Source organism: Callorhinchus milii, unplaced genomic scaffold (assembly GCF_018977255.1).
Source record: "Callorhinchus milii isolate IMCB2004 unplaced genomic scaffold, IMCB_Cmil_1.0 Scaffold4, whole genome shotgun sequence".
Lineage (NCBI taxonomy): Eukaryota > Metazoa > Chordata > Chondrichthyes > Chimaeriformes > Callorhinchidae > Callorhinchus > Callorhinchus milii.
The window spans coordinates 30953670-30977469 of record NW_024704745.1 but is presented as its reverse complement, the minus strand read 5'-3'; the positions used below and the strand labels follow the sequence as shown (position 1 = coordinate 30977469).

Here is a 23800-nt window from a genome sequence, read left to right as displayed (position 1 = left end):
GGGTATCTTGATATGTGGTCTAGGCTTTAACTATCTGATACCAGTGCCCTTTTCTGAAAAGACAAAGCATTAATAAAAACAATGTTAAACTTCAACCAAGTATTTATTTGTTGAGGCTACAGAGCTCACAGTTACTATTAAAAATTGTGAGTTGATGCCTTTTTAAGTCGAGGTTGTCAATTTCCAAGCATTATTCCATTTAAATCTGAAGTCAACTATTTTGGCGTATTAATTGCAAAAAAATCAAAAAGACTGGGAGAATGATAACAAAATCCAGTGAAATCAGCCCTTAATAATTTGTTCCTTTGAGATTTGTTCTTAAGTGTTCATTTAATGATGTGTGGGACACAGCTTTAAGATAGTTCACCTTGCCTTAATTCTGTTCATGGCACTGTACTCCCAAGGCACATGTGCAGACGCATAAACACATGTGCATGCATACTCAAAGGAAAACTCCAGGAAAATAACTAAGATGCATATTCCTAAAGTATGCCTGCAAGCTTGAGTGTAAAGTAAAATCCATCTATTCTGAGAGCAAAATCCTTTACTTTCCATGATTCTTTTTCAAAAAGAAAACCTTATCAAGTGTGCGGATTATTATTTAGCTCTGGATGGAGGTTAGCATTTTATGGGTAATTAAAAAATGGGGGAATGGATCTTAGAATGGGATTTGTTTCATGAAGACCAAGGACTTCTCTGAGCTAGAAAAGATAAGCAAGTTTCTCTTTTGCCCTCAAACAACAACAACTAGGATTATATCACAATCTTCATCTGAGGTAGCGTCTCACAACATCAGGCAGACAGACGGAGACACACAAAAACAAGTTTACAAAAACAGTCCTTTGACTCTCTCCTCTCGCACACACAAAAAAAATTTATGTGGTCACTCACACTATCAACCAATTATCCAGCTAAAGCCCTGCCACCCTTCCCCTCCCACATGCCTATTGTAGTTATCATGTTTCCTTCCCCTTCCAACATGTGGTTTAACTTGGATAATGTTCCTGCATAACCATAAAGTCTTACAGAACAGTTGGTATTTCCTTTTTTTAAAGTATTCTCTCCTACTCATGAAGCTGTGATTGAAGTAAATAATATCAATATATTTAAGAGTAAACTCAATCCAAACTTGAGGGAGAAGAGAATAGAGGAGATTAGGAGTGGTGAAGGCTTGTGTGGAGCATAAACAATGGCATTCTAGTTGGGTATACTGGCCTGTATCCATGCTGTATAATTCTTTATAATTTTATGTAATTTTACATCACCCTAAGATCATAATTTTGAGCATAGCACCTTGAAGGCAGTTGTCTGCATAATATAATCACATTTGCCTGGCAAATAACATTGGTTGATCTTTCCCTTGAACCCTCCTTCCCTGTTTCCTGTATGACAGCAGCATTTTTGCTCCAGAGGCTATTTTGGTCAGTCAGCAAAGAAACACAAGCCCTTACATACCTCTTAAGACTCAATATACCATCTTATGTTTAAAATATGCTCGCTTGAAATGGAGTCACTTCAGGCAATTATTTTTTAAATAAAATAAGGCTGAAACCTTCCCATTTTTTCTGTTATATTAAAGGAGGGGACACTGTCATTGTGATAACATGTCTTGCAAGAAGATTCACTGTATACATAAATAGAGGTGGGTGTGGTGATGACATTTGATGAAAAAATGAAAAAGACACAATTGTGTAGATTGCTGAATCTGACACTATGAATCTATTGTTATTATCTCAGTGTTCATACAAACTGGGACAAAGGCACACATCTGTATCTAGAGTGTGTGTAGCCCAACAGAATTTAAGCCTAATGGGCTTAGCCCTAGCCTGATAGTCTGCTTTTTTTGTTAACGTATGAGGTACTTTCAGAAAGGCTGCTCCCTGCACTGAGATGGCTCCAGAATGAGGAGATAGCAACCCTTGCATGTGCTGCTGTTGTTGCAAAATGACAAATACATTCTTTATTAATCACAACAACAAAAAGATTACATTTGTATAACGCCTTTCATGTTGGGAGGACGTCCCAAGGCCCTGGATAACGTACAGCAGTTCAGACCCAAGCTGGGGTCAGGGAGGGAGGGGAGGGGAAGGGGGGTGACTGATGGCATGGTTGAAAAGGAGGGTTTTGAGGCGGGACTTGAAGGAGGCTAAGGAGGGGGCGAGGCGGAGTGATTGGGGAATGGAATTACAGAGGTTGGGGGCAGAGTGGCTGAAGGCTCTCCCGCCAATGGTGGGGAGGGTGGGGAGGGGTACGTGGAGCAGGCTGGAGCTGGCTGAGCGGAGGGAGCGGGCTGGTTTTTAGGGGGTTAGGAGGTCACAGAGTTAGGGTGGAGTGAGGCCATGGAGGGCTTTGTAGGTGAGGACAAGGATTTTGAACTGGATCCTTTGAAGGATAGGGAGCCAGTGGAGTCGGTCGAGAATGGGGGAGATGGGGTCACGGAGTTTGGTGCGGGAGAGACACGGGCTGCAGAGTTCTGGATTATCTGCAGTCTGTGGAGGGAGGAGTTAGAAAGGCCGACAAGCAGGGTATTTGCCTATTCGAGCCTGGAGTTGATGAAGGCATGAACAAGAGTTTCAGCGGCCTGAGGGGTGAGGTAGTGGCAGAGTCGGGCGATGTTACAGAGGTGAGGGAAGGCAGAGTGGGTCATGGCTTGGATGTGGGGAAGAAAAGACAGTTGAGGATCGAACAAGACATCTAGGTTCCTGACTGGCTTGGTGAGTTGAAGTGTGCAACCATGGAGGGTGATGCTGCCAGAGTCTGACTATCACCCTGGCCTGGGGGTCTATAGCAAATCAAAAATAGTTTACCTCTGTTGCTATGTATTAATTCTACCCAAAGTGATTCTGTGGCTGCCCATTCCTTTTTTATATCCTCTCTCATTTGTGCCTCAATACTGGAGTTTATATATACTGCCACACCACCTCCTCTTCTCCTTATACAGTCTCTCCTAAACAGTGTGAATCTTTCCAGATTTGATGCTGCCAGAGCCTGAGGTGCTGAGGTGCTGGCACGAGCCAAACAGGAGGGTCTTGTTCACATTCAACTGTAGGAAATTTGCTCTCCTCCAGGACTTGATGTCCGACAGGACAGCAGTGTTGCTGGAGTTGATGGTGGAGGCAGAAAGATAGAGTTGGGTGTCATCCGCACACATATGGAAGTTGACCCCATGTCTGAGGATGATGTCACCAAGGGGGACAAAGATTGCAAACCTTGACACTGATTTGATCAGACTGAATTTGAAAGGCACAGGGAAACAATACGGATGCTTTTGCATTATTTGTAACCTTTGAAGCTAATGCCATTTTTATTAAAGGGACACGTGGAAGAGAGGCTGTGCAATTGATGATTGCAACATGACCCAGTTAGAGAGATCAGAAAGAGAAGGTTGTCAGTGAATCATTCATTCATTCCTGAAGCTGCTCTGATTCCTCTATATTGGAACGTACTTCTCCTAGACTCTCGGATTCTTCCCTCAGTTATGACTGCCGAGGTCAGCAAGTCACTTATGTTGGGCATTCCAGGCACAGCCCCTCACACTCGTCCCATGTGCCGGTCTTGGTTTGGTCCTATCATTTTGGGCTGTGCTGTATACCTTTCTATCTCCATCACTGGATTCCCTCTACATTTTGTTTCCTTTTATTAGGTCTGTTAAATGGTAATATGCACAGGGACCGCTATCCTCTGAAACATGCCGCACAAGTAACAGATATTGTGCTTCAGAATTGTGTTACGATAAAATTCAAATCCAGCTATGGTGACTGCATCCTGAAAGAAGACTGTGTGTCACAGTTTGACGTTTCTTTTTCTGCTGGGAGTCTGACACTTGCCATATTAATGAGTCTCCAGTTCCAGTTACTGTGAACTCACAGACGTTGGTTTCTTATTGACAATTTTGGAGTATACAGTTCCTCCCCCAATGGGGCTCATACCCTGCTTGCCTTGTGCAGAGAGCACAGGTTCAGGTTAACATTATGGGGCCAAAAGTGCCCAGTAGGGATACTTGTGAAATTGAATCTGCTAAATTGCACAGCTCACCAATAAGAGGTCTTGCTGGTTATTCAGCTAGTATAACCGTTCCCTTAGGGTGTTGGCTTTCAGGATCTTGCAGCATGACAAGAAAACCAATGATAGCAAACAGAAACTTGTAAAGATGGAAGTGGATGAGACATTAAACCAAGGTCCTGTCCTTCCAGGTGGATGTTAAAGATCCCACAGCTCTTTTCAAAAGAGAAGGCATGTTTTTCGCAGGATCCTGGCAAACAATTCCCCCACATCAAATATAAGGATTATTGTTGTTATTATCATAAATTTGGTCACACTTCATGACTGTTGAGAGGGTGAGGATTTTGGAGTCAATTAGTGGGATGATGCGGTGGGGCTTGGCAAGGACAGGCCTCTACTGAGCATGTAGCATTTGTTGCAAGTGAGGATGTGGTGACAAAGTTTAATAAGAAAGGAGTGGTCTCAATCAGGAATGACAAATGGTATAAATTGTTTCAATTTCATGATACCATTTGAACTTCTCAATGAGATCAGTGTCTTGCAATAATCACCAGATATCCATTTTTGTGAAGGTAAAGATGTGCTGTTTGCTATTAGAAATTATAGCATCAGTTTCATTGAGTTCAGGATCATTTCCAATGCCATATATAAATAAATGACTATTTCTTAAAAGCAACTTGATTGTTTTATGAATGCAGTAATACATCTTTGGACAGTTTGAAGCTTGGAACCAAGAAATGCAACAGCAGATTTTTGGAAATATCATCTTAAAATCAGCAGAAGTATTTTGGGAAATTACTGTTCATGAAAGGACTCATTATTTCTACATAGAATTTTCCTTTTAAAAATAAGGTAGACAAACCTCTTAATCTGTCATTTGCGTCAAAACTTTACATTTATTTGATTGCAATATATGTTTTTGTTTTCTCATTTGCAGAATTGTATTTTCCCTTGATTAAAACCTAAATTATGTACCTTTCTTCTGGTCAGAGGCAGTGGGCCAGCAAACTCTTAAGATACTCTTAAATAATCAGTGTTGAAGAATGTTCAGAGACACAGTGGGCTGCACTTTAATCTGTATTAAATGGTGCGAGGTGAGAAAGTGTTTGTAAAGTGACTGGCAGTGCTCTCATCTGGCCAGTCATGGGACACCACCACATAATAATAATCGTGACATTTGATATCACACCATTCATATCAAGAGGATGTCTCAAGAAAAATAAATAATAACAATCCTTACATTTATAGCATTTTTCATATCAGGAGGACATCCCAAAGTGTTTTGAATATATAAAGTCTGATAAAGTCTGACTTTATCTTGTAAGACAACGTAGCAGCCAATTTACACATAGCAACGTCCCACAAACAGCCATGAAGTGAATGACCAATTTTATTTTGGGGATTGTTGGCCCGGCCACCAGGAAAAACTCCTTTGTCTTTTCACGTACAACAAAAACAACAAGATTTCATTTATAGAGCGCCTTTCACGTCGGAAGGATGTCCCAAGGCGCTGGACAATTGGGTCGGGACCCGAGCAAGGGGGGGAAATGGTCAGGGTGAGGGGAGGGAAGGGAGGGAGCGAGGAGGGGGTAGAGAGTCGAGAGGGGAGCTGAAGGCACGGTCAAAGAGAAAGGTCTTGAGACCAGCCTTGAAGGAGGAAAGGGAGGAGGCAAGGCGAAGGCACTGGGGGATGGAGTTCCAGAGCTTGGGGGCTGAGAGGCTGAAGGCCTGGCCACCGATGGTAAGGCGGTTGGGGCGGGAATGTGGAGCAGACCGGAGCCAGAGGAACGGAAGGTATGGCCAGGTAAGTAGGGGAATAGTAGGTCGGAGAGTGCAAGGCCGTGAATGGCCTTGTAGGTGAGGATGAGGATCTTGAATTCTTGAATCTTGAAGGATATTGTACTGGAGTATCAGTCTAGTCTGTTTGAATTCAAAATCCCGAGGTGGGCTTGAATCCACAAATTTCTGACTTAGAGACGAGAATGCTACCAGCAGAGCCAAGCTGTCTTAACATATATAGTGAGTTTCCTGTACACGACTACCTTGCAATCCATATTAATTTGAACCGGAGAAATTACATCCTCATCCATTTGGAAATCTGAAAGAGAAACAACTCTTTTGTACATTTTCTATTCCAGAATAATTTTGGATATCATTTCTTTCCCTTTTCTCTTTCACTCAATTGAATTTTGCTCACAGAAAATGAGGTTCAAAATGTGATTGAACAGGTGGAAAAGGTGCTGTGAGGAAGACTGAGCAATCCTGCAGGGCACACTAAGTCGAGAGACTTCAACCCTAACCCAAGATCTTCTGACCTGAGCAAAACAAAAACAATAATAAATTGGTCATTTTCAATCCACAACTGTTTGTGGGACACTGCAGGGCGCAATTGGCTGCCACGTTTCGCCCACAAATATATGGTCAATTTATAGCATATTAATAAAGTAGATTCACAATACTCTCAGTGTGTAAATTAAACTCCTCGGATGTTTGAGATACAGAAAGGATAATTTTCCATTCCCAAGAGTTCTGGCCTCCTCCGTGATGGAACTGTTCATTTTGTGAATAATCAGCCTGTGGTTTCTGAATTTAGTCAGTTAGCAGTCTCTCTAGCTCTCCACAACACATGATACTGTACTCTTCTATGCAACATCACTTTGGCTCTTCCTATACAAACGCAAAACCACCGTATTAAATTTGCAAACCGCTTCATACTTTCAACTTACTAAATCTACTGTTGAAATGGAAATAACAATAAAAGTCTCCATTATTGTCATCTTATTTTAACATTCACTTCTAATAAAATTCTGCAAATTTGTATTCCTGTTCTGCATTGCCCCTTAATTTGCAATGCAAAACTGTTTTGTATCTTAAATTCCTAATTTCCTTTCAGATCAAAAGTAAATTAAAGCTAATGTCTATAATATAATATAATTATATAATCACCTATAATAGATTAATGAATTGCCAAACATCAGAATATGTTGGATAGTGCAGAGTCTTTAGATGTGAGATATATAATATAATCCTTGCATTTGGTATAGCGCCTAATCGCTTCGAACGAATGTCTCATTGTGCTTCACAGGATTTATTGTGAAATGGATATTCATTTTTGGTACGAGAGGGATGAAGTCTATTTTGCAGTTTTTTTGAGAGAGGTTGTTAATTTATATGACAAATCAGAAAAAGACAAATGGAGAAACTATTTTTTATTGAATGTCATGTACCCTGAATGTAGATATTTCAGAATCAAACAAGTAAGTGCAGAGTTCCCCTCCCCTGCCCCATCATTTCCATAAATGTATTGACATGCAACAATGCTGAGCCCTGGTTTTACTGCAATCCACAGATGTTTGAGTGATGGCTCATTGCACAGCCCAGCAGCTCAAGGGAGAGTCTGTAATTTGATTTATGCCACCTATTTTCTTTTTTGAATACAGTTGAGTTTTTAAACACTCCATATCTCCATGCAGCACTTTATGAGAAAAACTGCTCTTTTGTGAGTGCACTAAGGATTGGCTCAGAGGCTCTTTAAGTTGCCGCTAATATCACAATAGTTATTGGATTGAATTGGATTGTAAATTATGAATGATATAGCAATAGGAATCGGTCATTGCTGCTCCACCTTTTTGTAAGTTCATGATTTCCTTTTAGTTATACCATGGACTTAGCCATTAGTTAATATGCTAATCAATCGTTTAACACTGCTGAAGTATTGGTGGAGTCCTGTAGCTCAGTGGTTAGAGCACTCGCTTTGCAAGCGAGAGACCTGAGTTCAATTCCAGGCAGGGCGAAACCTTGGGCAAGTTTCCTTACTCCACACGCCTAATAATAATCCCTCCAAAAAACAAAAACAATAATAAATTGGTCATTTTCAATCTACGACTGTTTGTGGGACATTGCTGTGCGCAATTGGCTGCCGCGTTCGCCCACAAATATACAGTCAATTCACTTTACAGTGTGTTCTGTGAAGCGCTTTGGGACGTCCTCCCGACGTGAAAAGCGCTATATCAAATGCAAGGATTATTATTATTATTCCATTTTGAACTGTACAGGCTTTACATGTTGAAATATTGGCTTGTTTTGCTCACCCAGCATTGAGAGGCACAGATTGAATATAAAACCAGAATGTGTTGACGTTATTCATAAACATTATTTTGCTGCAAATACAGGTTTACAGCTCAGAATGAATATGATATGTTGAGTATGTTTAAAATAGACAACAAGCCTTTTAGGGGTATATGTATGGTGGAGTAAACTTTTAAACTGTCATACATTACATGTTTTCAACATTTTAAATGGCCCAGTCTTGTCAAAAATATAAAAAATATTTATGCTCATTTTTGTGAATGGAGGCAACAGCAGCATAGCAGAAATGAGCTGCCAGCCTTATTTAGAGCAGCCTGACATTTTCTTGCCGTCTTCTTTTCATTGTAATAATGTGAAAAGCATCTGAAGCACTTAAACCAGGAACGGTCTATCACAGAGGTTGATCTGGGACAACTTAATAATAACACGAGGTGGGGAGGAGGTTTGCAAGGGTTTTCCACCCCTTCAGTTTATTCCCATTCTACTTTGTAAAGAGATACACATTGTATATATTGATTTAGAAATCACACAGAGGTGATGAGACCCAGAAATCAAATCTGGTAATATTGAAGGTCTTTCATGCACCAGTCATTACAGTAGCAGTCTTTTCTTTAATTGTTTATAATGGGATTTTCCATAATAAATATAAGTAACCATATCACTATTTTTAGCTATCTAAGTTATGGTACCATGGAGTGTAATGATTTGTGCTTGCCTCGCAAGCAAGAGGACCCAGGTTCATTCCCAGATTGGGTGAAACCTTAGGCTGTTTATCTAGCAGTAAGTAGGAACCCAATTATTAGTGGATTGGCAGATCCAGGGGTAATAATCCCTCAAAAAAATATGGTCACTCATTCCACGACTGTTTGTGGGATACTCCTGTAAGCAATTGGTATACCGTGTATCGTCTGTAAAATTCACAGCCAAATACACTTTAAAATGTACATTCTGTGAAGCGCTTTGAAACGTCTCAACAAAGTGATAAGGATTATTATTATAACATACAATAGATTTGCCTTCATGCTCGTCTTCACCTTCAAAGCCCTCCCTGGCATTGCTCCTTCCTACCTGTGACCCGCTATCGCCATATTAACCTGTCTGCTCCCTCTGCTCAGCAGAATCTGGGCTGTTCCATGTCCCCTACCCGGCCCACCCCACCATCGGTGGTCGGGCCTTCAGCCTCTCTGCCCCTACCCTTTGGAACTCCATTCCACAATCCCTTTTTGCCTCGCTCCCTCCCTTGCTTCCTCGCTTGAGGCCCTCCTGATTGGCTCGTGCCAGTGTCCTCTGCACCTCAGGCTCTGGGAGCATCAACCTCCATGGTTGCTCACTACAACTCACCAAGCCAGTCAGGAACCTTGGTGTTTTGTTTGACCCTCAACTGTCTTTTCTCCCCCACATTCAAGCCATGACCCACTTTGCCTTCCCTCACCTCCGTAACATCGCCCGACTCCGCCACTACCTCATGCCGCTGAAACTCTTGTTCATGCCTTCATCACTTCCAGGCTCGAATATGCAATGCCCTGCCTGTCGGCCTTCCCAACTCCTCCCTCCAGAGGCTGCAGATAATCCAGAACTCTGCAGCCCATGTCCTCTCCCACACCAAACTCCGTGACCCCATCTCCCCCATTCTCGCCCGACTCCACTGGCTCCCTATCCTTCAGAGGATCCAGTTCAAAATCCTTGTCCTCACCTACAATACCCTCAATGGTCTCACCCCACCCTATCTCTGTGACTTCCTAACCCCCTACCAACCCGCCCGCTCCCTCCGCTCAGCCGGCTCTGGCCTGCTCCACGTCCCCCGACCCAACCCCCCCACCTTTGGCGGAAGAGCCTTCAGCCAATCTGCCACCGACCTCTGGAATTCCATCGCCCAGTCACTCCACCTCGCCCCCACCTTAGCCTCCTACAAGTCCCACCTCAAAACCCTCCTCTTCGACCATGCCATTGGTCACCCCCCTTCCCCTCCCCTCTCTCCTCCTCCCTGACCCCAGCTCGGGTCTGAAATGCTGTTCTCTGTCCAGCACCTTGGGACATCCTCCCGACATGAAAGGCGCTATACAAATGTAATCTTGTTGTTGTTGTTGTTCAAGGCACGCCTCAAGACACTCCTCTTCGACCACGCCTTTGGCCACCCTCCTACCTATACCCTCCCTGCCCTCCACCCATCCTGGTCCCAACCCCCAAATCCCTGAATGTCCAATGCCTTAGTATGTCCTTCTGATGTGAAAGACGCCATACAAATGTATGTATGTTTGTTATTGTTGAATATTATATTTTNAAAAAGCTTACATTTAATACAGCGTCTTTTAGCCTGTAGGGTGTCTCAAAGTGCATCACAAGATTTACTATTAAGCATAGTAACTGTATTTTGTGGGCAAATGTGGCAGCTAGTTTGCACACAGCATGTCCTATCACCAGTCATTGACTCAGCTATCACTATCAAAGGAACTATTTTCAATACAATTGAGCAACTTACTTACCTTGCTCGCTAGCATACTGTCAAACAGCATATTAATTGTTCAGGAGGCGCTGTCATTAATCAAGGAAGGAAGTTCAGCCTAAGGATGACTGTGTGATCAAGTTCAGAAGAAGAATGGAGTTAAGTTACAGACCAAAATTGTGAAGTTGAGCAGTAATCTCCATCCTACTCTGGGGAGCAGAAGCATGGTCTTGCTGCTAGTGCCCTGCATGATTGGTGCCATCACAGAAACTTTGCTCTACAAATACACAGTCACGGCACTTTACAGTAAAGTCTTATGAAGTGATTTTGATGTTTCGATGATGTGATAAGGAACTACCTGTATATTTAAATGTAAGGATTATTATTATCTAGCAGATTTCATGGCAAAACAAAATTCTTGCTAATGTAGGTCGCCCAGGTACTGAAACTGTGTTGGTGAAAGCAAATGAGCGTAAATATTGAGTCAAATGATGACTTGCAAGGGGTGGGGGGGCGGGCAGCAAGTAACCAAAAGGTGGGCAGAGGAAATAATTTAAGAACATCTTGGATTAGAATATCCAAAAGAGCTCTCGCTGGGTCTAGATTATGAGAGTTAGCTGGTGACTTACTGCGCAAAGTAACCATCAATTATAAAACAGCAACATGTCCATGAGCTGGAGCAGAAACAGAAAGTGGTGGAAAAGAATGGTGGACTTGTGTGTTCTTTGCATAATGTTATTTGAACAAACCATTGCCAGATAAGAGTGCATAATTGCTTTAATATTGGTGATGCATTGCAGGCAGAGTCCTTGTGTCCTTGTACTGTGCAGCATATGAGGAAAAAAACATTCACCAAATCTCCCTGTTCTTTGGTAGGCTTGTAATTACATCTCTCTCTCTCCCTCTCTCTCTCTCTCTCCCTCTCTCTTCCATTTCAAGTTGGGCATTGTTCCTCGTATCATGGAATCATAGTGTCACAGCACAGAAGGAAGCTATTTGGTTCATGGAGCCTTTGAGCATCTCCATTGGAACTATCTTCTTTTATGCCGATGCCCTCCTTGTTCCCCATAGCATGAGATACTTGCTTTTCTATTGATGTATTGCAGAAGATGGTTTTGATCCATCAACCTCTAAGGCATCTTATCCAATTCCAGTTCAGTATCTGAAAAAGGAGCCTTGGAAGAATGGGCAAAATCCATGTTTTTGGGGGTATAAAAAAAGGGAAGAAGGTCAAATCTTGTATTTGTTGTATTGTAACCTGCAATAATTATACCAAAATTTTCACTAATCAGAATAATCAAGCCAATTGTGACAGGTGGTTACAAAAGAGGATTCAAAGAACCATAGGAAAGAGAAGTGAAATCAAGAGGAGGAATGTGGATTGACTCAGCAATATAGTCATTGCTGATAAATCGTTATCGTATTGTTAAACGGCTGCAGTACCATTACAGTGGGACATATTTAATGGGTTCCATTTTACCAGAAGTGCAGACCTTGCATTACTTTAAAGGATTGGGTCTGTATTTCTTTTGAAGCTGATCGGTGCAGATAAGCCTCCTTGTGTAGATAAGGCATCAGGAACAATCCTAAAGTAATGACTTAGACTTGAAGCTAGATTAGGAGAGCCACTCTTCTGTAAAGACTACCTAAAGGAATTTCCAAAGTATATCTTTATTTCCAGTTTTCAATCTGCAGTGAATTATAAATTAGCAACCTTCAGCAGTATTTTTTTTATTCCAAATCACTGCAGTGTAGCTTCATATATAATATTGTGGATTGGAGGAGAGCAGTGGTATCATGTTACTGGAAATTAGAAAATCTGAAATATTCTACAGTCTCAATGTTAAAATTCAGTGTTTAAGATTTGCAGAATTTTGAAAATATTAATACATTCTTAATCTGGAAGCTTGTTTTTTACAGTTCATAAAATGCCTGGCTTCCAAATTAAGACTTACATTTAAGAATGCGCAGAATCTTTGAAACACTCTTAAATTTTACATTAATTGCTTTGACAAGTAAGAGCATGAAGGATTTCAGGCCTCAGATGCCTATTTTGTTTTATTATACTGTATCTTTCCCTTCTTTAGTTTTTTCCTGTGTGCCATGAGTTCAGGCCTGCTGTTCTTTTCACACTGTTAGTCCCTGACCTCAACCGTACTTGCCCCAGCCAAGAGAGAGAGGAATATCCCACAGCCACTATATTAAGCAAAGCCTAAAAGCAGACTATAAAATGCAGCAAGTTAAATAGGCATCTGCTTTGTGCTGCCTTACTGTACAAAATTGCATTTTGAAAAGTAAGGGACAAAAATCTGGCATTTGATTAATACCAGTCATAATTATCATATTGACCAAAAATGTGATCAGCACTTATCACTGGTCTCTGGGGTAATGTGTTCCACCCACTGACTGCAATTTTGGCAGATGTGATACTGAGCACCTGTGAATAATGTGATATATTGCAATTTGACCTCAACATTTCAAACTAGAGCAAGGGAACGCAGAAGTAACTCTGTGTTTAAATCATGTTATGCAAAAAATCCCAGACTTGCCATATTTTGGTTTCCTAGCTGAAATACCCACATAATCCGAAAAAGGAACTTCATTATAGCTGCAGAGTTTTCCATACCCTGTAAGGAAAATTATTTTACTTCAGCAGACCCAAAGCATTCACTGCTGCTGCTGTTTTGGGTTGATGGACAGCTGTTATTATTTGGATCTGAATTATCAATATTATTTGCTGTCCTTTTAGTTGCCATCCTCTGTGTTGCTATTCTGAGGAGTGCCAGTTTTGACATTTTGATTGGCACCATTGACAGATTTTCATCTCCCTACCTTCTTGTCTCACCAAATACACAGAAAATAAAAAGGTTATGTAACCCATCTTCTCGTATGCTTAATAAAGTCCCATAGTTCAATTAGTAAATTCGATGAATAGTTAGGAATTGAGACTCACAGACTGAGAAGGTTCAGGATTTGATTCAAGCTGCAATAAAATAAGTAGAACTGGTCTCAAAATCCTGGCACTATTTTATTTTTCTTTGCTGTAACATTTTAAAGGTATTTGTGTAAAGTTTTCTCTTCCCCCTTAAAATAATCTGAAGCTCCGGGGGGTGAAGGCTTATGACAGATAACACACTAACATAAATTTTTATCAGGTTATTTCAATTGACCAAAATGCAATTGTTCGCTGGCCTCTTTTCCATTTCCCATAATAATAATGTCCTAATAACTTCAAGTAAATGTGGCAAGACAAGATGACATCAATGTGGTAGAAATTGCAACGCTGCAGACCAACCAAAATAAAATGCCAACATTAAACATTAATTCTCAAATGTATGGGGATGTTTAGAATGTGGGACATTTACAACCTAACATTATCTTCTGATAGGTTTTAAATATAAACTACATCATCCAAAAGAAAATAATAATAATCCTTGCATTTGATATAGCACCTTATCACATCTTCGAGACGATTCAAAGAGCTTCGACAGAATATACTGTGAAGTGAATTGACTGTATATTTTGTGGGCAAAAATAAAATATAGATGAAGTTTCCTTAAACTGCTAAGTGACATTTCACCCACAAAATACACAGTCAATGCACCTTACAGTATACCCTGTGAAGCACTTTGAGACATCCCAAATGACGTGATAAGACACTATATCAAATGCAAGGATTATTATTATTATTAGAAGAAGAAGGTTGCCTAACAGTTGCTCTTATGGCCCCAGCACAACCATCATCTCAATTCAAGTTAAATTTAGCCATTTTCCCCCTCTCTATTCTCCCAGCGCCTTGGGACGTCCTCCAAACGTGAAAGCAACAAATGTAATTTGTTGTTGTTCCTTCTATTAATTGTAAGCCTTTTTTTAAAAAAAATTATCATCTGTGCAATTTACTGCCTCCATCAGTCCTGACTGATAGAATTTGAATTTGGGCCAAATTCCGCTTCTATTTAGATTGACTATTAATGTGTAAATGTGTAAAATTGTTTGACTCAGTTTTCATCCAAATCTGGATGAGAACCTATCAATGGAGTTATTGCCCCTTTTTTCCACGTGTCAATATTGCTCAAATCGGGGAGGCCTGGTAATGTTGAGGAATGGATTTTTTTTATCGTAAATAAGGGTATCATTAAACTGCTTGTGTAGTTGTGGGTGAAAAGGGGCCTTCAGCCATTTGATCTCATTCTTCTTGAATACTAGTCTTACTATCTTCTTGTTCCAACTGTTGGTTATCCTCGGTATAAAGAAATACTTCCGGCACCTTGAGATGTTCTCCAAGGTGCTCCGGCCTCCTATTTGTCCCTCATGCCCTCTGTTCCACCATCGGTGACTGTGCCTTCAGCCACTATGTCCCGAATCTCTGGAAATCTCTCCCTCAATCGCTTTGCCTTGCCCCCTCCTCTCCCACCTTCAAATCCCGCCTAACAACCTTCCTTTTTGATCGTACTTACGTGTGAAGAGCGCAATATATATATGCACGTTATGGTTATTGTTGTGAATGTGACAGGCTCTGCATCAAAACAATCTGTTGTCATTGTCTAAGTGCGTCTTTCACTCTTGTGCTGCCTGTGTTGTGCTGCCTTGTGGTATCTAAAAGTACTGATGCACCTGAAAGGCTGTTCGACTACTGTGGGTATAAAAGTTGTGCCCAAGCTTGGCCACATTAGAGATCTGAAATTGTAAGTCCCACACATACCTGCAAGAAGGACTTGGAGGTGCTGAGACCAATTGCAGTACCCTTATTGCCATTCTAGCAGAAATCACCCAACTCAGTCAAGATTGTAGATTGAACCTGGGATTGCCCTGGTCTGTATAAATTAGCTACTCAATAGATAACTACCCTGAATCACTGGGTACATTATATCATGTCCTATGTTTTAATATAACAAAGGCTCTCATTAGATGTATCTTGCCTGAATCTTCTATTACAAAATAACAATTCACAATTTCATTGAATGTTTTAAGTCAAAGAATGTTTCAAAATGCTTGACTATTGTAATGGTGGACACTGAGCAAAGTAATAAGAAATTTTAAAATGTGACCAAAGTAACAATTGAGAGATATGGAGAGGGTTTTTGAACCAGGGAGAGAGGCAGCAAGGCAAATGGGGTTTGAGAACCGTAACTAAACCATCTGATGATGGGAAATATGATCACAACACCAGCATGTCATCATTTGGAGCATGAATTATTCAGTCGAGGCAAAGCTCATGCCAAAAGCAACTAAAGACTTCACATTCAGGAAGAGATTTCATAAAACTACTTGTGTAGTTGTTTTTTTTAATAAAAAAACACAATTATGGATTATTGTTAATTGTCAAGTACATTCTCATTTTTTCAGTTAGATAATGCTGAAGTAGGTTCACTGCAAATGGGGTTCCACTTTCACCAAGGGATCACAACTGCAAGGCTTCAATGACATTAACGGTTTCACTGAGCATTTTGCATTATTACATTTTTGCATAGAAGAGACCGTTTCACACAAATTCAGCAAATTCCTGCCCAAGTGTAAAGACCTCATGGCCTTTAAAAAAGGAAGACCACTTCAGTTAAATCAATGTAAGTGCTTGTTGCAGTGTCACTTTGGGTCCAGGCTAAACTCCCAGGAGATTTGAGATGCAGGTGTGATAAACATTATGACTGACAGTGTCCTGAGGATAATGTGGTTGGGCCTTATTTTTAGGCATTGATCTCCAGATTGTTAGAATGCAAAAACAAAATGCTCAGTGAAAATTGCATTTAAACCCTTTGCTCTCACCCTCACACAGCTTGATTGAAAACTAATACAAAGAAAGGTATCAGTGAAAGCTTGGTTTAGCACTCTTGTTGCCTTTTTCCTTCAAGGAATATTCTGGATGTTTAAATTCAAATGTAATTACATGGGATCAATGAACTATCAGGAATGAGATTAACAGGAATGTGCCTGCCAAGTCCCCAGTACATTTAGTTTCTTATTTTTTACTATTTTCCAAAGACCAGATGTGAATTGGAGATACACTGTGTTCTGACACTATTTCAGCTACTCCTGAAATATTCCTCAAAATGTTGATATTGATATGCCAATGCTTCTAGTAAAACTGGTGATTATCAAGGAAGCGGTTACATTGAGTTAGAACATAATTAAAGGGCATTTTTTAAATTGAAGTAAGGAAGACAGGATGATCTATTTGTGGTAGAAATTCAGCAACAAAAGAAAACAAAATGAGCATATAAGGACTTTATATAACAGTTGTTAAATGGTGTGTAGCGCGTGTACAGGAACTTATTGCATGTCACTAAGCTAATCATACATGTTATGCCTTTATTGATGAGTAAAGCTGAGTTGAATGTGAACATCCTGTATGGAGTGTTCCTTTAAGAAGTTGCACATCTAAATGTTCAATTTCAAACCGTTTCCCAAAGCAATTAGAGTGAATATGACATTTCTTTACACCTGAAATGTTCTCTTCTGTATTGAATATAAATGCCAGACAAGCTATTTTACAGATGGGAGTGTTTGAAACCAAAAATAATTGTTACATTTATTCGATTCAATGACTGTTTTTTGTGTTCCTCATCATTTCAAAATAAGCTGGTGTCATCAAGGATATCAAAGCTTGTTATCTTACCACAGTCCAATATCCTGCTTCATGCTATGAACCAGCAACACTAAAAAAATGTGGCAGTACTTATTTTGAACCCCATATAATATAAAATATCAGATTACTGGCAGACGCCAAATTGAGAGGTTCAGCTGACTAAGTATTTTGTTTTTATTTTTTTGCAAGGATCATTATATTGGTATTTGTCCAAATGGGACCACCTCACAGGGTTGAAGAAAAGTCTAAGCCTCCAAGTCTCACTGACAAGCCAAACATACTGAGAGCAAGCCAAGTAGCTCAAGTACTTCCCTTGTTGGCAATAACACAGATCATTTTCTTCAGGGAAGAGCTACATTTTAAGACAATAAATCCAGGGAACCTCAGATTGAAAATCAATTTCAAAAGATGAAATAAATGTGATGCTTTATTAATTGTAGGTTAGATATGATTAGCTAAGTGACATACGATAAATTACCGTACCCACACCATTTAACAACTGACATATGCACATACTATGTACATATTCAAATAGATGATATGCACATTCAATGCAAACAGTATAAATGGGGCAGCACCACACAATCTGCCAGCATGTATTCAAACAGAGGGCCCAGACAGTGAAACTGCTCCCATTAACAAGGTATCAGAGCAAGACGACCCTTTGCCGAATCCAAATACTTTTCAAGTGTGATTTCTGCACAGTGTTGAATGATAAATCTAAGCTAGAGCTAAGTTGCTAATTCAATTGTAAGATATATTTGAATGGAATATCTTTCAGCTCAGTTTAACTTCTAGATATACAGCATTCAATGATATGTTTGCTAGCAAAGGAATATGAATTGTGAGATTTGAGGATGGCTCCAAAGATGTTGTCATGTACTTCATTGTCTCCAACTGCAAATTCCATGTAATGTATGAGATACTTCACATCCAGAATAACGTCTAACAAATGAAGTATTATGATATATTGCTGTCAAAAAATGATCATACTTAAATTAATGTGTTTGTGATCATTTTGGAGATGGTGCCTGAGTTAGTGAATAATATGCCCTTGGTTACCATATTGCAAAAACTTGACACTAATTCAGGGAAGTTAAGCAACAGTCACAAGCAGATTAATCACTTTCTGGTCCTTTGCTGTAAATTAGGTCATCACCGATGTCCCAGCAAAAAGACAGTGAATTGAAGGTGTAAAAGTGGAACAACATTGTTTGCTGTCTGTTAAATATTTTAATGTTGAACACAATGCATGAGGATCTGTTCCCTATTTGTTCTGTTTGTATATGCAGTGTTAAACATTTATATTTTGACACTTATTTTACAATACAGAGGTGTTTCTTGATAGTGTTTCCAGCTGTGGTTTGCTTTTTATTTGGAGGAGACAAAAATGCCAATAGAGCCATTCATTAATCTCTGTTATTCAAATTGTCTCCTCCAATGCTCTCTCTCGACAGCAAGTGCTTGTAATGTATATAAAAGCCCCAACCGGTGCTCATCTTCTGTCCACACAAGCACACCTTTTGAAGGCAGCAAAGCTCTTTATCATTGATAGATTAAGAGCGAGTGCCTTTGAACAGCATACAACAGCTAATTTGCAAGTGCCTCTTAATTTTACTTCCATCAGCTTCCATTTATTAGAATTGCTCAGTGTGATATTTTACAAGAAATATCATGAGATATTTTGGGATCATGAGATATTTTGCAAGAAACAATCTTCAAAAAACTGAGATATTAATCATTAATATTGTGAAGACTCGGGTTCTTCTGTGATTTCAAGGTTTTTGAACAGATTATCAGAATCATTTGATTGTATAGAGTGAATAGACTAGGATATTAGGTGTCTATTTGTTGCAAACAAGGTTCCTTGTTGTAATTATTGCCCTAACTAATGCCACATTGGCTGTGTTCAATTAAATACTGCATTGGTTATAGTGAGTGCTTTATGATGGGTGTAATCTTACCCCAAAGACCTAATTATCACTGTTGGTTACCAATTAATGCATTTAATTATTTTGTACTTGTTTCAATTAGTTCTCCATTTGGAATTCTGTAAGACTTTCCATTGTTTTTGTTGCTTTAATACAATGCTTTATTGAAGATAGATTTGGGGATTGCAGAATATTTGTTTCCAGCAACAGGTCTGAATCTTTGCCTCCAAATTGGCTGTCTTGACACTAAGCTGAATGAAGCCATTACTGACTTATCCTGTGCAGTAGCAATTTGCAGTGGCAATTCTTGCAGCGCCTTGTGATATCCTCCCGACATGAAAGGCGCTATACAAATGTAATTTTGCTGTTGTTGTTGTTAGCTGTGGTCTCAGAGGATCCTGAGGCCCTTTGAGAGTAGTTGTGAAAATAAGGTTCAGATGTTTGTGGGTAATGTATCAGAACTTATATTGGATGTCAGCAGAAGTGGCTAGAGTTTTGTGAATCAAGGATCTAAACCATATGCTATTCCAGTAAAGTAATGCTTTGGTCTGCTGTTAGATGTTTTCAAAGTGTACTTGTCAGTTAACATAAAGATACTGCCTTCAGCCAGCCTAGGCAGATACAGCTGTTGAAATTGAAATCTTCAGAGATGCATAATACCTCCTTCAGGTTCAGCTGTCTGCTTTAAAATTTGCTTCATAATTCAGACCATAAAAAGGTTAAAACAACTTTCTTTTCTGCTACCAAATAGGATTTTTTATGTTTATGCTGCATTGTCAGTGTTGTGCTGCCAAACACTGAGGGCCTCACCACACGTACACCAGGAGTTGCTAAGGCAAATTAAGTGTTTAATTTACTCTGTCGCAATATGTGGCCAACAGTGGCATTTTGCCAACATTTATTGTCTGATTCTAGTTGCCCTGAAAGATGTTGATGTACAATATAAGTCGATCAACAAAGTATTAGTAGCTTAGTGGTTAGAGCACTTGCCTCGCAAGCAAGAGGACATGGGTTTGATTCCCAGCAGAGTGAAATGTTGGGTAAGTTTCCTTTCTCCACACGCCTCTGTTTACCTAGCAGTAAGGAGGAACCCAGCTGTTAGTCGATTGGAGGATTGCTTTTCTGGGGGTAATAATTCCTTCAAAATAAATTTTAAAAAACATTTTGGTCACTCAATCCACGACCATTTGTGGGAAATTGCTGTGTGCAATTGGCTGCCTTGTTTCATCCACAAAATATACAGTCAATTCACATTACAATATACTCTGTGAAGCGCTTTGAGAGGTTGCGAAGATGTGATAAGGCGCGATATCAAATGCAAGGATTATTATTATAATCATCATATTTAGAATTACTGACCTGTAAGTAACTCTAAACATGATGCAGTCATTCACATACACTTTACAGTATATCCTGTAAAGTGCTTTGAGATCTTCTTGACGTGAAATGCATTATATCAAATGTAAGAATTATTTATTTATTATTGATGGAATAGTTTGCCCCTCCCTTCCACCCGAGTGCTACTGATATTACTTCCGCTTAAACATTTGAAAAAGGACAAAGGTAAATGTAATAACATGCACATTTGAAATTATACGATTGCCGAAGCTACCAGGATTAATGACTATTAACCGATATTAATCTTATTCTCTCATGCCATCAATCTCACTACATCCTCCAAGTTATTTCTCTATTGATCTTATCAGTTCTCACTGCTAATATTTGGGATCCTTTTGTTTTTTATACAGAGGCTGTAAATCCTGATTCTGCAGGAGTGGAGAATGAATGTTAATTATGATAAAAAGTAGATGGTCTAATAGCTCCTGAGACTCCAGGCTGGCTAGTCTTTTTACTTATTCTTTAACACTTTTGACCTCTTGCAAAAAAAATTAATATCTACAAAGCCCCTGAAAGTAGAACGTGAGTATTATATTTATAAAAGGACAACATGATAGAGAAAGTATGTATTTTTTACTTTGGACCAACTAGATGAACTACATAGATATTTTGGGACATTCGATACAATCCTGTTTGTATTCATATGTTAAATATTTGGGCTACAGAAACATGATTTCTCAGTTACAATTGTTATTCACAGTTTGGAATAAATGTTAAACAAGAGCTGAACAAATGCAGAGAAAAACTGCCACTCCCAGTCAGTAACATGCAGCAAATGAGTCCAGAAATCAGTTGGCAAATTTGAATTACGGCGTGGTCCTGGACACCAAAAGAAATATTATGTCTTGAATAATTTGAAAAAGTCTGATTGTTATTCTGAAATTGCTGATTATGATCTTAGTATCTTTATTGCGTTATCGTCATACCTCTTGATAGACAATTCCCCCAGTGCCCATGGTTTCAGTGGACTAGATATTCAAGTGGGCCATTTGAGTTGTTTTGGAAAACAATCCTCAATCCAATGGTTGAGAGGTTAGGATTACATTGTAAGTGTTTTCATTGCAGTGTTAGATGGAACATCTTTGCCTTCATTCAGCCTTCGCTACACACCCTTAAATATAAAGATTTTAAGAGGGAATTGGTGGATTGCAGATGGCAACAGGTTACATTTTTATTCTACTTGCCAAAACCTGGGTGCATTTTCTCTAACAAGCATCTTCTCAAAGCTAATGTGGAATATTGTACAGACACATAATCATTTATTATTCTACCTGAACAGACCAACATTCTCTTGCTGATCAGGCACAGAGTTACACAAATCATTTACAGCCCTGGAGAATATCTTTGGGGAATAAAACACTTATCCTGTCAGCTGTGTTGCAGGCTAGCTAGCCAGAATATTATATACATAATTGTATAATGCACAAGATTGTTGTTGTAGGTGGGAAACTATTGTGATTATTCTGACCGTTTGCTTGTATTAGGAGGCCACCTTCAGGACTCAACGGCATTAGTTCCTGAGCAGCAGAGCAAAAATAGCTGAAAAGATCCTTTTGATGCATTCAAATATGTTTTGGTTTGGAAAACGAGTGCTGAAACATCAGCAGGAGACTTCAATGAATTCTTAGCCCCAGCAATGGGAGGTAAAAAAATAATAATAATAATAATTTGTTCACGCAATCAGCAACTGTCTGTGGGAAGCTACTGTGCGCTATTGCTGCCGTGTTTCACCCACAAAATATACAGTCAATTCAGTTTGCAGTATATTCTGTGAAGTGCTTTTGAGACGTTTTAAAAACTTGATAAGGTGTTATATCAAATACAAGGATTATTTTTAAGCACTCCGAGATGTTGTTCAGCGTGATGGGTGCTATATAAATGCAAATTGTTATTGTAAATTAATTAACAACAACAAGATTACATTTGTACAGTGCCTTTCACGTCGGGAGGACATCCCAATGCGCTGAACAGTGTACAGCATTTCAGACACGAGCTGGGGTCAGGGGGCAGAATGGAGGGGAGGGGAAGGGGGTAACCAATGGGATGGTCGAAGAGGAGGGTTTTGAGGTGGGACTTGAAGGAGGCTAAGGAGGGGGCGAGGTGGAGTGATTGGGGAATGGAGTTCCAGAGTTTGGGGGCAGAGTGGCTGAAGGCATTCCCGCCAATGGTGGGGCGGGTGGGTCAGGGGACGTGGAGCAGGCCGGAGTGGGCTGAGCGGAGGGAGTGGGTGAGTTGATAGAGGGTTAGGGGGTCGCAAAGGTAGGGTGGGGTGAGGCGATGGAGGGCTTTGTAGGTGAGGACAAGGATCTTGAACTGGATCCTTTAAAGGATAGGGAGCCAATGGAGTCGGGCGAGAGTGGGGGAGATGGGGTCATGGAATTTGGTGCTTGAGAGGACACGGGCTGCAGAGTTCTGGATTATCTGCAGCCTGTGGAGGGAGGAGTTGGGAAGGCCGACAAGCAGGGCGTTTGCACAGTCGAGCCTGGAGTTGATGAAGACATGAATACGTGTTTCAGCGGCCTGAGGGGTGAGATAGTGGTAGAGTCAGGTGACACAGTATCATGTGCTTTGGGCAGTCCAACCTATATGTGTCCACTTACAGGTTACCTCTAATACTGTTAAACAAGCTGGATTTCTCACCTAGTTCAGCACTTGACTTGGAATGAGAGTTTGTGGGGTTGATTCTACGTATGGAAATTTGGTTTTTTAACCTTTTGAAGTAAAATAATTCTATAAATATCATCTGGTGGGGGCAGAAGGGAAAGATGACTGATCTGGGTTTGAGTAAACAGACCTGAGAAAATAGGCAAGGTCAGAGGTGGATGGCGGAATATCCGAACTAAGTAGGAACCACAGCTTCTGACTTTAGTAATTACAAAGCTACAAAGAACTGTGAGGAAGCCACGCCTTGACATGCTGCGGGGGTGGGTGGGGGGACTAAATTACCATAAGTTTGCAAAAGGCTGGCTTGTGAGAATGATGGAAATGCTGTTTTTTTATCAGGGTCTCACTGTAACCAAGCTGAAATGACCTGTGCTTCACAAGGAGTGAACCACTTAATGGAAAACAGCAATTCTTTGATCTGAAATGAACATCACATTAAGTGTTCCAGTTGTAGAGGGAAGGGACCTCCTGTTTGTGAAGGGCACATCTGTTAAGCCTGTATAATTAGTCTTACTGAGCAATAATGCTCTTCCATTGAGTTCACAAGTGATGTTTTATTCAGGAGTAATTGCATTAATGCATGGGAAGAACGCCTTTTTCCATCAAAGGGAATCTTTCCAATGCCCTCTCTACGTGATTCTAAAGAAATATTTAAAATGACTATTCACCAAGTGATTACTCAAGCAAAAT

At 40.0% G+C, this 23800-nt stretch overlaps 1 protein-coding gene across 8 annotated transcripts in view; it reads left to right on the top strand.

Annotated features, from left to right (window-relative positions):
• LOC103176881 (protocadherin-9) overlaps window positions 1–23800 on the top strand; it is a 397017-nt gene that overhangs the window by 191872 nt on the left and 181345 nt on the right. For 2 of the 8 annotated variants that reach the window (XM_042333965.1, XM_042333966.1), the window contains one exon: window positions 12155–12169. The exons of the other annotated variants lie outside the window; for them this stretch is intronic. In XM_042333965.1, coding sequence (XP_042189899.1) covers window positions 12155–12169 — 15 coding nt within the window. The remainder of the gene's footprint in view (window positions 1–12154; window positions 12170–23800) is intronic. 8 annotated transcript variants of the gene reach the window in all.